We start from the raw sequence: 15253 nt of genomic DNA, 5'->3' as shown, positions 1-15253 counted from the left end.
GCAAGCTCCGCCTCCCGGGTTCACGCCATTCTCCTGCCTCAGCCTCCCGAGTAGCTGGGACTACAGGCGCCCGCCACCTCGCCCGGCTAGTTTTTGTATTTTTAGTAGAGACAGGGTTTCACCGTGTTAGCCAGGATGATCTCGATCTCCTGACCTCGTGATCCGCCCGTCTCGGCCTCCCAAAGTGCTGGGATTACAGGCTTGAGCCACCGCGCCCGGCCCACACCTGGCTAATTTTTTGTATTTTTGGTAGAGACGAGGTTTCATTGTGTTAGCCAGGATGGTCTCGATCTCCTGACTTCATGATCTGCCTGCCTCGGCCTCCCAAAGTGCTGGGATTACAGGCATGAGCCACCGTGCCCAGCCTTTTTGTTTTTGACAGAATCTCACTCTGTGGCCCAGGCTGGAGTGCAGTGGCATGATCTTGGCTCACTGCACTGCAACCTCCAACTCTTGGGTTCAAGCATTTCTCCTGTGTCAGCCTCCCGAGTAGCTGGGACTACAGGCACATGCCACCAGGCCTGGCTGACTTGTATTTTTAGTAGAGACAGGATTTTACCGTGTTGGTCAAGCTGGTCTCGAACTCCTGACCTCAGGTGATCTACCTGCCTCAGCCTCCCAAAGTGCTGGGATTATAGGCGTGAGCCACTGCACCTGGCCTGCACCTGTTGAAGTTTTATGAAGCATAGCCTCAGATATCTTTTTCTGCCAAACCCTGTGTTTTAGCTTTTTTTAAATTTTTTACAGAACCTCACCCTGTTGCCCAGGCCGGAGTATAGTGGTGCAATCATAGCTTGCTGCAGCCTCCAATGCCTGGGCTCAAGTGGTCCTCCTGCCTTAGCCTCCCAAGTAGCTGCACTACAGATGTGAGTTGCCACATCCAGCTAATTCTTTGTGTTTGTTTGTTTTTGTGGAGACAAGGTCTTGCTATGTTGTCCTGGCTGGTCTCAAACTCCTAGCCTCAAGCTATCCTCTTGCCTTGGCCTCAAAGACTACTGGGGTTACAGATGTGAACCACTGTACCCCGCTGACCACACCTTTTTCTTTCTTTCTTTTTTTTTTGAGATAGTGTCTTGCTGTGTCACCTAGGCTGGAGTGCAGTGGCACGATCATGGCTCACTGCAGCCTCGAACTCTGGGCTCAAGAGATCCTCCCACTTCAGCCTCCTGAGTAGCTAGGACTACAGACATGCACCACCATACCTGGCTCATTGTTTATTTTTTGTAGAGATGGGATCTTACTATGTTGCCCAGGCTGATCTCAAATTACTGAGCTGAAGGGATCTCTCTGCTCCGGCCTGGCAAAGTGCTTGGATTACAGGCATGAACCACTGTGCCCAGATGACCCCATCTTTCAATAGGGGGAATTTCAAATAATTTTAGGGCTGTGTTCTCATGCCACCACAACCCAGGGGGCCAGATTAGCTGAGGACGTGTCCTCTAAGCCCTTCTGTGTCCCTTCTGTTTTCAGTTTCTTTTCTGTCTCCTTTCCTTGGAGATGACAGAGGGCACCCATGTGCCCAGGCTCACCCAGGCAGTAGGTGACACCAGTGGGTGACAATGTGGATGGCTTGCCACACCAGACACTCACTCCAATGCCCATTTTACAGATGAGAAGACTGAGTACGGAGTGGCCAGGCAGCCTGAGCAGGATTGCAGAGGGAGGATTTGTTCCCCGGCCAATCCCCTTGTTTCCCACCATGTTCCCTATTCCTGGCAACTTGGGGGGACAAAGACCTATTCAGGCCCCGACACCTCCAGCTAGACCCATCTTCCAGAGCAGCTGAGCCTCAGTGGCTTGGGGCTGGGTCACAGCCCCTGACTGATGGTGAACTGGCCTGACAGGTAATTTGTACCTTGCATAGGAAGATGCGGTTATTGCCAGAAGAGAACCAAAACCGGCCATGAATAATTCCTGCCCTTTCAACAAAAACACCAGTACAATGAAAGTTAAATAAATACCGCTCAAGCCACCCAGGCGTGAAGGGGGAAAGAGATACCGAAAATCATCTGAGCTAGCTCCTGTGAGCAGAGGCACTGGGGCCCTGGTCCCTGTGGAGGTTGGCTGGACTCCGGCTCACGCGGAGCAGGTTGGCCTGCGCCGACTGAGGGGGGGCTACAGCTCTCTTCCCTGCCCCAGGTCTGGCATGTGACCTGCGAGACAGGCAGCCCCGCTCGGAGGCTTCCAGGCCTTGGCCTAGGCTGTTCTTTAGGCCTGGAATGCCCTCTGTGCCTTCTCTGCGTAGCAAACTCCTATTCATCCTTAAAAACCCTACTGAGATGATATCACTTCATTCATTCATTGAATAGACACTCACTGAGGTCTGCTGGGCCAGCCATGGGGCAGAGAGTGATACAAAAAAGGGAGGGTCACGCCTGTCATCATAGCACTTTTGAAGGCCAAGGCAGGAAGATCGCTTGAGGGCAGGAGTTTGAGACCAGCCTGGGCAACATAGTAAGACCCTGTCTCTCCAAAAAATAAAAAATTAGGTGGGTGTCGTGGCACACACCTGTCGTCCCAGCTACCCAGGAGGCTGAGGTGGGAGGAACGCTTGAGCCCAGGAGGTCGGAGCTACAGTGAGCTGTGATTGTACCACTGCACCCCAGCCTGGGTGACAAATGAGATCCTGTCTCAAAAAGTAAAATAAAACAATAAAGTGAAGAGCCTCTGATGTGGGCTGAATTATGTCCCTCACAAAAATGAAGTTATTAGGTTGGGCCCTAATCCAATATGCCTGATGTCCTTATAAGAAGAGGAGATTAGGACAGACACACACAGAGGGACTACCACGTGAAGACGCAGGGAGAAGACGGCGTCTACAAGCTAAGGAGAGGCCTCAGGAGGAACCAGCCCTGCCCACTCCTTGATCTCGAACTCCAGCCTCCAGAACTGTGAGGCAATTAAGTTTCTGTGGTGTAAACCACCCAGTTTTTATTCTAGGGACCCTGGGAAGCTCACACAGCCTCACAGGCTTGTAGAGGTGACAAGCATGTTGGGAACAGTGACAACAGGGGTTGTCACTGGGAGTATATAGCACAGTCAGGATCTGAGTTCAGGCTGAGTGTGGTGGCTCATGCCTGTAATCCCAATGCTTTGGAAGGCTGAGGCCAGATAATTGCTTGAGGCCAGGAGTTCAAGACCAGCCTGGGCAACACAGCAAGACCCCATGTCTACCAAAAATAAAAAATGAGCCGGGCATGGTGGTGCATGCCTGTAGTCCCAGCTACTCAGGAGGTGGGAGGGTGGCCTGAACCCAGGCGTCAGGGGCTGCAGTGAGCTGTGCTGCCACCATAGCACTCCAGCATGGGCAACAGAGCGAGACTCTTGTCTCTACAAAGAAACTTAAAACATGAAGAAATAAAAAAAGAAGAGAAGGTCATGAAGACACAGTCATAGAGGGAAGGTGGCTTTGTGACAGTAGAGACGGTGACATTACGGCGGTGCAGCTGGGAGCCACCAGAAAGCACAGAGGCCCAGAACAGTGTCACCATCAGAGTCCCCAAGAAGGACCCAAGCCTGCTGACACCTTCATTATGGACTTCCGGCCTCCTAAACTGCGAGAGAAAAACATTTCTCTTGCTTAAAGCCACGCAGTTTGTGGTCCTCAGTCATAGCAGCCACCAGAAACCAATACAGTTGGCCTTGGTCCTGTCCTGGTCAGGAAACGTTGGGTCAAACCAGGCATGGTGGCACACACCTGTGGTCCCAAGGCTGGTGGATCACATTGACCAGCCTGGACAATATAGTCAGACCCCTTCTCTACAAAGTTTTAAAAAAATGAGCTACTCGGGAGTCAGAGGTGAGAGGATGCTTGAGGTCGGGAGTTCAAGCAGCCTGGGCAACATAATGAGAACCCATCTCTACAAAATTAAAAAAAAAAAATATATATATTGCCAGGTGTGGTGGTGTGCACCTGTGGTCCCAGTTACTTGGGAGGCTGAGGCTGGAGGATTGCTTGAGCCCAAGAAGTTAAGGCTGCAGTGAGCTGAGATCACACCACTGCACTCCAGCCTGGGTGACAGAGCAAGACGCTGTCTCTTAATAGAAAACGACAGACTGGGTGGGGTGGCTCACATTTGTAATCCCAGCACTTTGTGGGGGCTGAGATGGGAGGATTGCTTGAGGCCAAGAGTTCAAGACCAGCCTGGGCAACATAGCAAAGCCCCATCTCTTTAAAGTAAATACATAAAAATAAAAGAGACTGGACATGGTGGCTCATTCTAATCCCAGGACTTTGAGAGGCCAAGGCAGGAGGACTGCTTGAGCCCAGGAGTTTGAGACCAGCCTGGGCAACACAGTGAGAAGTTAGGGCTACAAAACAGGGTCTACAAAACTAAAAATAAAAATAGAAAAATCAGCCAGGTATGGTGGCATGTGCCTGTAGTCCTAGCTACTTGGGAGGCTGAGGCCAGTACATAGCGAGATCCTGTCTCTAAAATCATAATAATGGTAATAAAATTAAACCGGAGCATCACTAGCATTGGTGAGGATGTGGAGAAACTGGAACCCTGCTGCACTGCTGCTGGGAGTATAAAATGGTGCAGCTGCTTTGAAAAAAAAGTCTGGTAGTTTCTCAAAAAACTAAACACAGAATGAAAGCAAGGTCTTGAACAGATACTGGCACACCCATGTTCACAGCAGCACTCTTCACAAGAGCCAAAAGGTGGAAATGACCCAAATGTCCATGGACAGTTGAATGGATAAGCAAAATGTGGTCTGTCCATAAGATGGAATATTATTCAGCCCTGAAGAGGAAGGAAATTCTGCCACCCGCTATGACATGGATAAACCCTGAGGACATTATGCTGAGTGAATAAGTCAGACTAAAGGACAGATATTGTATGATTCCACTTATATGAGCTTCCTAGGGTCATTCAATTCATAGAGACAGAAAGTACAATAGCCAGGGGCTGGGAGTGGGGAATCAGGAGTGTTTAAAGGGGACAGGGTTTCAGTTTGGGAAGATAGTAAACAGGTCTGGAGATGGATGGTGGTGATGGCTGCACAACAGTGCGAATGTGCTTGATGCCACTGAACTGTGCACTTAAAAAGGGTTAAGATGGTGGCCAGGCGCAGTGGCTCACACCTGTAATCCCAGCACTTTTGGGAGGCCGAGGTGGGTGGATCACCTGAGGTCAGGAGTTTTAGACCAGCCTGGCCAACATGGCAAAATCCCGTCTCTACTGAAAATACAAAAAATTAGCCGGGCATGGTGGCGGGTGCCTGTAATCCCAGCTACTCAGGAGGCCGAGGCAGGAGAATCGCTTGAACCCGGGAGGTGGAGGTTGCAGTGAACTGAGATCATACCACTGAAGACTCCATCTAATAAAAAAGTGGGGGCGCCGGGCACGGTGGCTTATGCCTGTAATCCCAGCACTTTGGGAGGCCGAGGCGGGTGGATCACGAGGTCAGGAGATTGAGACCATCCTGGCTAACACAGTGAAACCCCGTCTCTAGTAAAAATACAAAAAAATTAGCCAGGCGTGGTGGCGGACGCCTGTAGTCCCAGCTACTCAGGAAGGAGAATGGCGTGAACCCGGGAGGCGGAGCTTGCAGTGAGTGGACATTGTGCTACTGCACTCCAGCCTGGGTGACAGAGCAAGACTCCACCTCAAAAAAAAAAAAGGTGGAGGTGGATTAAGATGGGTAAATGTGATGTGTATTTTACCACAATTTTAAAAGAAGTGCCAAAGTTAGCAACTCAGGAGATGTGGCTTTGCAAGTATGGCCAGCATTGTCTAAACTCACCAATACCTGGTTTTTCTCCCCTTCCTGGGCACAGCAAAACTCTCCTCTCCAGCACCCCTCGGCTAAGTGTGATTGTGTGGGCTGTGAGCACCAGGGACATGGGAGTCTGTGCATGCCCCGTGGTGACCTCACATGGAGGTGGACAACTCGTGAACTCTAAGTGGCTCAGGCTGTCCAAACACCACAAGGAGGTCAGTGGCCTGGGAGCAGCACCCGGGCTGTGTTGACAATGTGAAGAGGAGAATACATTTTTCTGTGTTGCATCAAGCCATTGAAATGTAGGGGATATTTGTCACTGCAGCATAACCTGACCTATTCTGACTGATAGACCAGCTTCCCTGGAACAACAGCAGATCTGGCACCCTGGAGACAGCTGGTTGGAACTGCCAGGAGCTACAAGGGTCAATGGTTCTCACTTGACCTTTGTAGGCTCTTAGATTTGGGATGGTGTCTGAGTCTCTTTGAGCTGCCATAGTGAGGTGTCACTAACTGGTGGTTTAAACAACAGAAATGTATTCTCTTACCGTTCTAGAGGCTTGAAGTCCAAGATCAAGTCTCTAGTCCAAGGTGGCAGGTGTTGGCAGGGCTTGAAGGGTCTGTCCCAGGCCTCTCTGGTGTGTCCACCCCCCTCCACATCTTTCTACATTGTCTTCCCTCCATAGCTGTTTGACTCCAAATATCTTCCTTTTATTGGTGACAGGATCTTGCTCTATTGCTCAGGCTGAAGTGCAGTGGCATGATCACAGCTCACTGCAGCCTCGACTTCCTGGGCTCAAGCCATCTTCCCACCTCAGCCTCCCAAGCTGCTGGGACTACAGGCATGTGCCACCATGCCTGGCTAATTGAAAAAAAAAAAAAAAATTTTTTTTTGTAGAGGCAGGGTCTTGCCCAGTCTGGCCTCAAACTCCTGGGCTTAAGCGATTCTCCTGCCTCAGACTCCCAAATTGCCGGGATTACAGGCATGAGCCACTGCACCCAAATGTCCTCTTTTTATAAGGACATCAGTCATGTTGAATTAGGGCCCACTGGACTCCAGTATGACCTGATCTTAATTACATCTGCAATGACCCTCTCCCCAAATAAGGTCACATTTCAAGGTATTAGGGGTTAGGAATCAAATATATGAATTTGGGGGGGGACTCTCTTCAATCTACAACAGATAGCCCCACAGACGAGGATCTGTGGCAATGGGGCCAGGAGAGGAGGGCAGGGGCAGGGGCAGGTAGGGGATGACTGGACGCCTCCAGCAGATGGAACTAAGTGAGCAGGTCTTTCTGGCAGGAGCGGCTCTAGAAGATTCTTGTTTTGTTTTTTTTTGGAATGGAGTCTTGCTCTGTTGCCCATGCTGTAGTGCAATGACATGATCTCAGCTCACTGCAGCCTCCGCCTCTCGAGTTCAAGCAATTATCCCGCCTCAGCCTCCTGAGTAGCTGGGACTACAGGCACCCGCCACCAAGCCCAGTTAATTCTTGTATTTTTAGTAGAGATGTGGTTTCACCATGTTGGCCAGGCTGGTCTCAAACTCCCAACCTCAGGTGATCCACCTGCCTTGGCCTCTTAAGTGCTGAGATTACTGGCGTGAGCCACCACGCCCGGCTTAGAAGGTTCTTTACAGAGTCTCTATGGCCATAGAAACTGGGTGTGTGTGTGCCTGTGTGTGTGTGTGTGTGTGTGTGTGATAGGATTCCTACCTCCTGCCCCTCTCTGGGGTGAAGGCAGACCAATACATGAAGAGAGAGTGTAGGGCAGCTGGGAGGGGCCTGTCAGGCTTGATCTCTGTGGGTTTGTTTTTGACTCAACGCTGGCTCTAGAAATGGATTGACATTGGGGTGGGTGTGGGAAGGAGGCTGAAAGGAGAGGGAAGCTTTCAAAGCTGTAGCCATGGGAAATGTTTTTATTTTCTGCTTGAAAGAAAATGCCAAAGAAGGATAAAAAGGAAAAAAAGGGGGGGGGGGGGGGGAGAGGTGATGAGAGAGACTGTGAGAGAGAGAGAGAGAGAGAGAGAGAACGAGAGAAAGCCGGGATGCCTTTTTGTATGAGAGACTTCTAGATTGGGAAATGAAGCTTGGCCAGGCATGGTGGCTCACACCTGTGAGTGGCTTCCAGCACTTTGAGAGGCTAAGGAGGGAGGATTGCTTGAACCCAGGAGTTCAAGACCAGCTTGCGCAACATCATGAGACCGCCCCCCCGCATCTCTATAAAACATAAAAAAAAAAAAAAAAAAAACCTAGCTGGCATGGTGGCACACATCTGTATCCCAGCTACTTGGGAGGCTGAGGCAGGAGAATTGTTTGAGCTCGAAAGGTGGAGGCTGCAGCGAGCTGTGGTTGCACTGTTGCACTACAGCCTGGGCGACAGAGCAAGTCCCTGTCTCAAAAAGAAAGAAAAAAGAGACTCCAAGGGAGGCCAAGCTTGGTGGTTTGGGTCTGTAATCCCTGCACTTTGGGAGGCTGAGGTGGGAGGATTGCTTGAAGCCAGGTGTTCAAGACCAGCTGGGGTAAGATAGCGAGACCCCATCTCTCCACAAAAAAAGATGATCCCAAGGGAGAAGGGATATGGATTCTCCAGGTTTGCCCTGAACCTCAGTCTGCACTAGGTTCTGTGGAATTCCACAGGAGCTCCTGCTCTCCAGCCAGGGCTCTCCTGATCTCCAAGGTGACCCCTGGGTTACCTTGACCTCATCCCCCTACTGTGTCCCAGGCCAAACCAGGGTCTCATACTACTCCTCTGACCTTCACTGCCCCCCTTCTTCCCCATGCCAGGCCAGGGAAGGAGACAGCCTCTACCAAGTGGCAGGGAGGACTGATGGTTAACATAGTACATGGGTGGCGGGGTGTGTCACGTGTCATGGGAGTGGCCTTGCCTCTACCTTCTCTAAGTGAGTCTCAGCCAGGCTGGGGGCTCCCAGGGGCACAGGGCCTCCACACTGGGGTCCCCAGCAAGCTGCCTGGTTTAGTTCAGGGTGCCTGCTACTTCCTGGCTTCATGGGCTTGTCACGTCTCCTTTCTGCCCTCAACTTTCTCATCTGTTAAATGGGTATGCCGGTACCAAAATCATAGGGTTGTCAAAGCCTGCCTGAAGCAGGGCTCAGAGCCCACCAGGAGGAATTCAGACAGGAAAAGAGGAAACTGGGAAGGCTCTGCCTGGGAAGGGGGTGGGACAGCCTGGATTTGGGACGCTTGGTGTGTGCTAAGGAGGTGGAGCTGGGAGAGGTGGGGCGTGCAGAGGTGCCTCTGAGGGCCAGGCTGGCAGTGGAATTTGCTGCAGAACTCTCGGCGTGCACAGGCCTGCCTGGGAGGGGTTCAGAGGCCTAAACAAAGCAGGGAGCCGGCAGGGAGGGGGCAGGGGAAGGAACCTCTAAGAGAAGGAACAGTCCTCTCCCGGGGCACCCACTCCCCACCTAGGTGCAGCGCCTCTCCCCAAACACACGTGCTGCCAAGCCCTTCATCAGTCACCCTGGCACTGACATCCATAAATCCCATTAGTCACACCGCCACGAACACATCCAGTCCCAGGCAGACAAAGACACGGGGCCCCACAGCGGCTGTGTCTGTCCCCAGTGGCGCTTTCCCCATGCCTAGAACTGTGCGGACACCGCAGGCGCTCCATGCAATTGTTGAACCGACAGCAAGCAGCACTCCTCGCAATCACAAACGCCTCCTGATCGCGTAACTACAGGCCCCCGGATAACCACAGTTGCTCCTTTCCCCCATTCCAAGTCTCTCCCATCCCCTCTGGGGACACACGTACTGCTGTAATCACCCACGAATGCCCTTGGCCATTCCCTCTTCCGCGTCTCTCTGGAGCGGGTAGGCTGACACTGCGCCCCCCTCCCCCAAGCCTGTGCTCGGACGGGTCAGGCAGAAAAACCATCCCCCAAGGTCACCAGAGCTCTTCAGCAGGCGCCCCCGGGAGCTGATTTATTGGCGGCTTATTTGGAGAAATGCTATCGCTCTTAGATTCCGGGGGGGGGGGGGGAAACACGCTCGCGGTGGACTTTAACCTTGGGCTGAAACCACAGCGCTTTGTTTTCGGAGGTGCTTCCTAGGGCGCCGCGGCGGGGCTGGGGCCTAGCGGGGAAGCTCGGCGGGAATGTGGCCCAGCAGCCTCTCCACTCCCAGGCTGCGCTCCCGCCTGCCCTGGCAAGCGCTCAAATTCCTCTGGGCCCGGCCGGAAGCCCTCGGTCCCTCCAAAAGTGCTTCCAGAAATTCTAGGAAGGAGCCGAAGCTCCTTGGATGAGGGCGTCCTTGGAGCGAGGTTTCCAAACCCTCCCATCCCAAGCCCCTGGCATGTGCCACCCGCCGTTCGCAGTCGTGTCACTGGCATGATGAGGTTTTCGGGAGGCACCCAGGAAGGGCTGAATGCTCCGGTTTCCGCGCACCTTAAGTCCGGAGCAAAACCCCGCTGGAGGTGGTTGGCTCCGATCGCGTGCATGGTTTGCTTGGCTGATGTAAGACACCAGCGCGAAGGCCTGTTCCCGCCCCTCTGGCAGAGATAAATTAAGCGTTATTATTGCAAATGCACCCTCTCTGGATCTGCTCCCCATGACTGTTCCGTGTGTCAAAACCGCCGCTTCCACCAGGCAGCCACAAGGGCGAGACCAATTACCGCTTTCCCCATGGTTGCGCCAAAGCACGCAGCCAACGAGGGCTCCAAGCCGGGACCCTGGTTGAGAAAAACCTGGGGCATCCGGCGGCACGGAGGGTGGGAATCAGATGAGCCCCCGCCTCCGCGCATGGTGCCCACAGTCACTCCCCCGCCTTGGTCCTCCTGTGCCAAAAAAAAAAAAAAAAAAAAAAAAAGCCCATCATGCGCCCGCAGAGGGCTGAGGAGACACGGGATGAAGGCAGGGTCCACGGAGAGGTGGCAAGCTAAATTCTGAGAAGCTGCTTCGACCCTGACCCTGGCGTCGCCCCTCCGTGGTGCAGGTGGCACCGGAGTTGCGCTCAAGCGGACAGCTGCACGCCCATCCCAGTCTCACCGAGCCTTTCTAAGAGGAAATGCCAGGCCCGGGCGCCCCTACCCCAAGGCGGTGATCCTGTGAAGCTCGGGCCACCTCAGGGTCCAGCGCCTGAGCTCAGGGATGGATGGTGTTGGCACCGAGGGATGAGGCCGTTCCCTCTCTTTGGTGAACGGAGAAGCTCTTGGCGTAGTTCCCTGCGCAGTCTTGGGGTCCCCAGGCCGTGATGGGGTGAGCAGGGCGTGCGGCGTGGCCTGGGATGCGAGACCAGTCCGGAGCACCCCCGCGTGAGCGGCGGGAAGGAGGGCCCGCCCGGAGATTTATGGCCGCAGCCGGCCCCCTGCGCACCGAGCGCGCCTCCGTCCTTTCCCAGCCAAACAGTGGAGTGGAGGACCCGACCCCGGCTGGAGGAAGAGGCCAGGGCCGGAGGCGGGGCCGAGAGGAGCTGGAATCCATCGGGGCTGGGCCTGGCGCATCAGTCCCAATTCTGCCCGCCTTGCGCCCTGGTCTCGGTGGGGTGTGGGGCGATGGCGCCGCGTCCCTGGTCTTCCAGGCAGGTTCGGGCAGCTCCCGGCTGGGTTGGCCCGGCCGCGACTTGGCGCTGTATCTTGGCGCTTTATCGCGGCTGGGTCTGTCGCAGCAAGGGGACGGCGAACGTGGCTTTCCCGGGCACAGCCTCTCCGGGTTTTAGCCGCGCCCGCCAGACACGGGACCTGCGGGAACCGGAGCTTCAGACACCCAGCCACAAGGCCTCTGAGCGGGCAGCAGAAGCCGGCAATCCCTCAGGGGGTGCCCCTCACCGAGATGCCAGCGGAGAGTGGGGGGCTTCGGTCCCTGCCTGGAAAGGCGGTTGGGGCGATGGGTGAAGTGGCTCGGGTGGCCGGGCCAAGGAAACGATACTGGCTTTTTCTTCCCCCGCTGGGGGAAGGATAAGGGGAGAACGTGTCCAAGCGGCCAGCAACACCAGAATTTGGGAAGAACCGGATTCAACGCCGAATTGAGGGAGGCCGTGTGATCTGCACCAGTCGGGCCTGAGCCTGCGCCAACAAAAGCGCGACAGGGGTGACGGCCGGGCTCAAGGTTGGCCTGTCCTTTGGTTTTAAGACAAAGAGGGAGAATTTTGTCAGTCGGGACGCGTTCAGGGAGCAGAGGCCGGAGCCGGTAGCCTAGGAACACAGGAAAGGCCTCGGCTCGGGTGGCCCAGGCTGGCTGCGGAGAAGCACGCTGCGCCGGGCCTTGGCTAGCCAGGGCAGATTCTCCTGCAACTGCGGTTTGGGGCTACAAGGAAGACCCACCCCGCTCCCCCGAGTTGATTTTTCACCCAGTCAGTAAAACACACACACACACTCTCTCTCAATTGCGTCCACAGAGTTTTTGGCCACCTATCCCGCTGGGTAAACAAAAGTGTGAGGGGGCGGGGAGGGGGAAGGGATGGAATGGGGGTGGGGCGCGTAAGATGGCGGCTGGACCTGGTGGCCTATGGCCTGTGCCCTATGGCCGTGGCACCCAGGCCTGGTTTTTACATTTCAATGTGGCCCACCATACTGGGGAAGGCGTTTCCCTGGACCCTGAACCCTTGTTAGGGATGTCCTAGAGGCTCCCCTTTACGAATGGAGGCATCTGGGCTGCACCCACTACTTCGCTTGGGATCCGTCCTCCGCCCCAAGATGGCTCCCAGTCGCTGTTTACTCAGCTACTGCGGGGACACCAGGGCGCGGGGCTGGGGAGCGGGCGGAGAACAGGGCGCGTATAGATTGGCCTGGGCAGGCGGCCTCTCCCCGTAGCCCGCCCGCGCCCCCACGCATGCGGCATCCCTGGAAAACCAGCGTGGGCAGATGTGTCCTGGCCGCCCCCACCACCACCGCGTCCCCAGGCCCTGCGCCCTGGCCGGGCTCCGGTGGCTGCAGGGCCGCGCAAATGTGGAGTGGGTGCCGGGGGCGGGTATGGAAGGGGCCCGCGCGAGAGGGCTGGGCGCACAAAGCCCAGGCACCACGGCCCTAAGGAAATACCGGCTGGGTTCGTCACGCCGCCGAGGCGCACACTTGAAAAATGCAAACGCCATTGGCAAATCCAGGGCAAACAGGCAGAATTTTTATTAGCAACTAAATGATTTATGGCACACGTACCCCGCCGTCACAATTACGGCGTCTCGTAGCATCCAGGGGGTGAAAACATTAAACATTTATAAAAATGGGCCTTTGTTTTTTTCTACTCCGCAAGCCTTTTGTTTTCCCCACCCCAACTCTCTCAAGATATACATATTTTTTCCTTGAGCTATATTAAACTAAAGAAAAACATTCCCCAAATCCAGGGGGAGGGGTAATGCGGTGGAGAATTAGGGTCTGGGATTGGAATATTGGGTAAAGTGAGTGGAGAGGAAGCGATGGGGCCTCGGGCGTGGGAGGGCTTAACTAGGAACACACAAGACCTCTGCGTAAGGCTCAAGGGCGCTCTGCGCCCCCACACACGGCCCCCTTCCCCCGCCTGGGCTTCCAGCAGCCCCGCGCAGCTCGACTGCGTTTATTCGATTCCTGCAGTCCCCTCCTCCCCTAAGGCACACAGACACAATACCTCCTTTCTCTAACCCCCCTCTCCTCTCCGTCTTTGCTCCTGGCCGTCCCGGGGATGCACCGGGCGCCTCTCGCCGCCCCGAATGCCGAGGCCGCCACTGAGACCCGCACGCCCAGCTCCAAACGCGGACACCGTGGCTTGTTCCCCTCGGCTCCGGCTATTTTCGTTCCTTTCTTTCCTTTCCACTCCTCCCTCCTCCCCAGCGGAGCTACAGCTTCCAAAAGAGGGCAGCCTAGAAACCAACGCAGGAAGCTCCAGGAAGGGCAACTTGAAACTGCCCTCAAGAGGCTGAACTTTTTTCCTCAAATTTATCCTGGAATTAAATTAGACAACCCCCAGTTCGTTCTCGAAGCCTCCCCCCACTTTTTTTTTTTTTCCTAAAAGTGGAGAAAAGAAAATAGAACGAATGGGCACTAACGCGCTCATTTTCCCCCCCTCCCGAAAAGTTGCCTTAAAAATTGATTTAAAAAAACAAAACGGGCAATGAGAAAACGCTGAGTCCGCAGCGCGAGGCGAAAGAGCGGGCTTCTCTTGTTTTAATTAAAATCTTATCACCGCAGTTGCTCTTCGAGGCAGGATTGGAAGGATTTCTGCCCCTCCAAGCTTCCTTTCCAGGGTACGTAATGCCTAGCCGGGCTCGGGGGCCTGCAGGGCTGCAGAGAGGGTGCGGGGGCCCCCAGGACAGTTCTGCTGGCGTGGTCCGCACTCCCTGCGCCCCCGGTCAGGTAGGTCGGCCGCGGGCAGCTCACGGCTACTCAACCCAGAAAGGATTTTGCTGAAAGAGCAAAATAAAAGTACAAAGTCTGGGGGATTGGTGCTCCCTTCCCCCTACGGCCGCCGTGGCCAGCCAAGCACTTTTTGGGCTTGGCGGCTACTTCCTCTGAGCTCAACAGATTTTTTTTTTTTTTCCCGGTCTCGCCCTCCCTGGAGGGGGCGCGGCGGATGGAAGGCGAGAGAGGCCCCCAGCCAAGAGGTTTTTAATATTACACTTTAATAGGTTTCAGAAGGCTCCGTGGAGAAATGCTAATAGGCTGAAATGTCAGAATCGAGAGGGATTCAGTTCGCGCTCAGCCGATCTAATCCTTTTTTCTGCTCTGATTTTTTTGTTGGGGGCGGGAAGGAGAGGGGAGCGCCCACGCAAAGAGGGACTTTGGGGAGGGGCGCGCTGTGCGAAGCGCCGCAGCCCCGGCCTGGGCCGAGCGGGGGGCGCGCCCCGATCCGCGTTTCTATAGGAACCCCTTTTAGAAGATTAGAGACTCACCCGCTGCCCGCCGCCGCGGCCTCTCCAAAATATTAATCAGTAACCATCTGACACCGCGTTTCAGGGAGGGACCCGCAGGCCAGTGCTAGGAAAACGGCCTTCTCGCCTGCCCATCCCACCCGACCGCGCTGCTGGGGGAGAGGGAATGAATCGCTGCTTTGTTTTAAAAGGAAGAAAAAAAACAAGGGAAAAAGCAGCCCTTGTCTGTTTCGGCGTCTCCACCGCGCGTACTAGAAGCGCACCCCAGGGGAGGTCGGGGGCCGGGGCCCGGGGCGCGGGGTGCAGCCCGCCGGGCCCCAGGCCCTCCCCGGCTCGCTTGGCTTGTCACCTCCTCCTGCGAGCAGGAAGCTGACAGGCGGCCCATTAAACCGCGCCTTGCAAAGCCCTGGATTGCGGCGACAACCATCTTCCTCTATTTTGATCACTCAGCCCAGACGCTGGGGGAGGGGGGAAGGAAAAGGGAGGAGAAGGAGAAAGGAGGGAGGGGGGGTCGGAGCTGGTGGAGGGGGAGGGCTGCCTAGAAACGGCCCGGAAAAATTCTCACCACCAGTTTTGATCATTCAGCCCCGCCGAGGGGAGCCTGGAAACTGCTGGAGCCCCTAGGTCCGTAATTGGTTTTATAGGAATGGCTGTGGGCCAAGGTGTTTACATGCGCGTGATTGGCGGCGCGCGCGGCCAATGCGCGGCGGCCGGGGGCCGGGCTGGGGGGGGGG

General features: G+C 55.1%; 1 protein-coding gene and 1 long non-coding RNA gene across 2 annotated transcripts; one reads left to right on the top strand and one right to left on the bottom strand.

The window, feature by feature from the left end:
* Positions 1 to 9129: 9129 nt before the first annotated feature.
* On the top strand, positions 9130 to 12039 carry LOC111530613. Its single transcript, XM_026448778.2, is given in 2 exon segments — positions 9130 to 11315; positions 11317 to 12039. Coding segments are annotated over 2 exon segments (741 nt in total). The 5' UTR covers positions 9130 to 10967; the 3' UTR covers positions 11710 to 12039.
* Positions 12040 to 12777: 738 nt separating this feature from the next.
* LOC111530617 lies at positions 12778 to 15147 on the bottom strand. Its single transcript, XR_002727865.2, has 2 exons — positions 14541 to 15147; positions 12778 to 14054 (listed from the first exon to the last, which is right to left on the bottom strand). It is a non-coding gene; the product is annotated as an uncharacterized LOC111530617 (long non-coding RNA).
* Positions 15148 to 15253: the final 106 nt, after the last annotated feature.

This window comes from Piliocolobus tephrosceles, chromosome 8 (genome assembly GCF_002776525.5).
Source record: "Piliocolobus tephrosceles isolate RC106 chromosome 8, ASM277652v3, whole genome shotgun sequence".
NCBI classification, from domain to species: Eukaryota; Metazoa; Chordata; class Mammalia; order Primates; family Cercopithecidae; genus Piliocolobus; species Piliocolobus tephrosceles.
The sequence above is the reverse complement of the archived record's forward strand: the minus strand, read 5'-3'. Positions and strand labels throughout refer to the sequence as shown.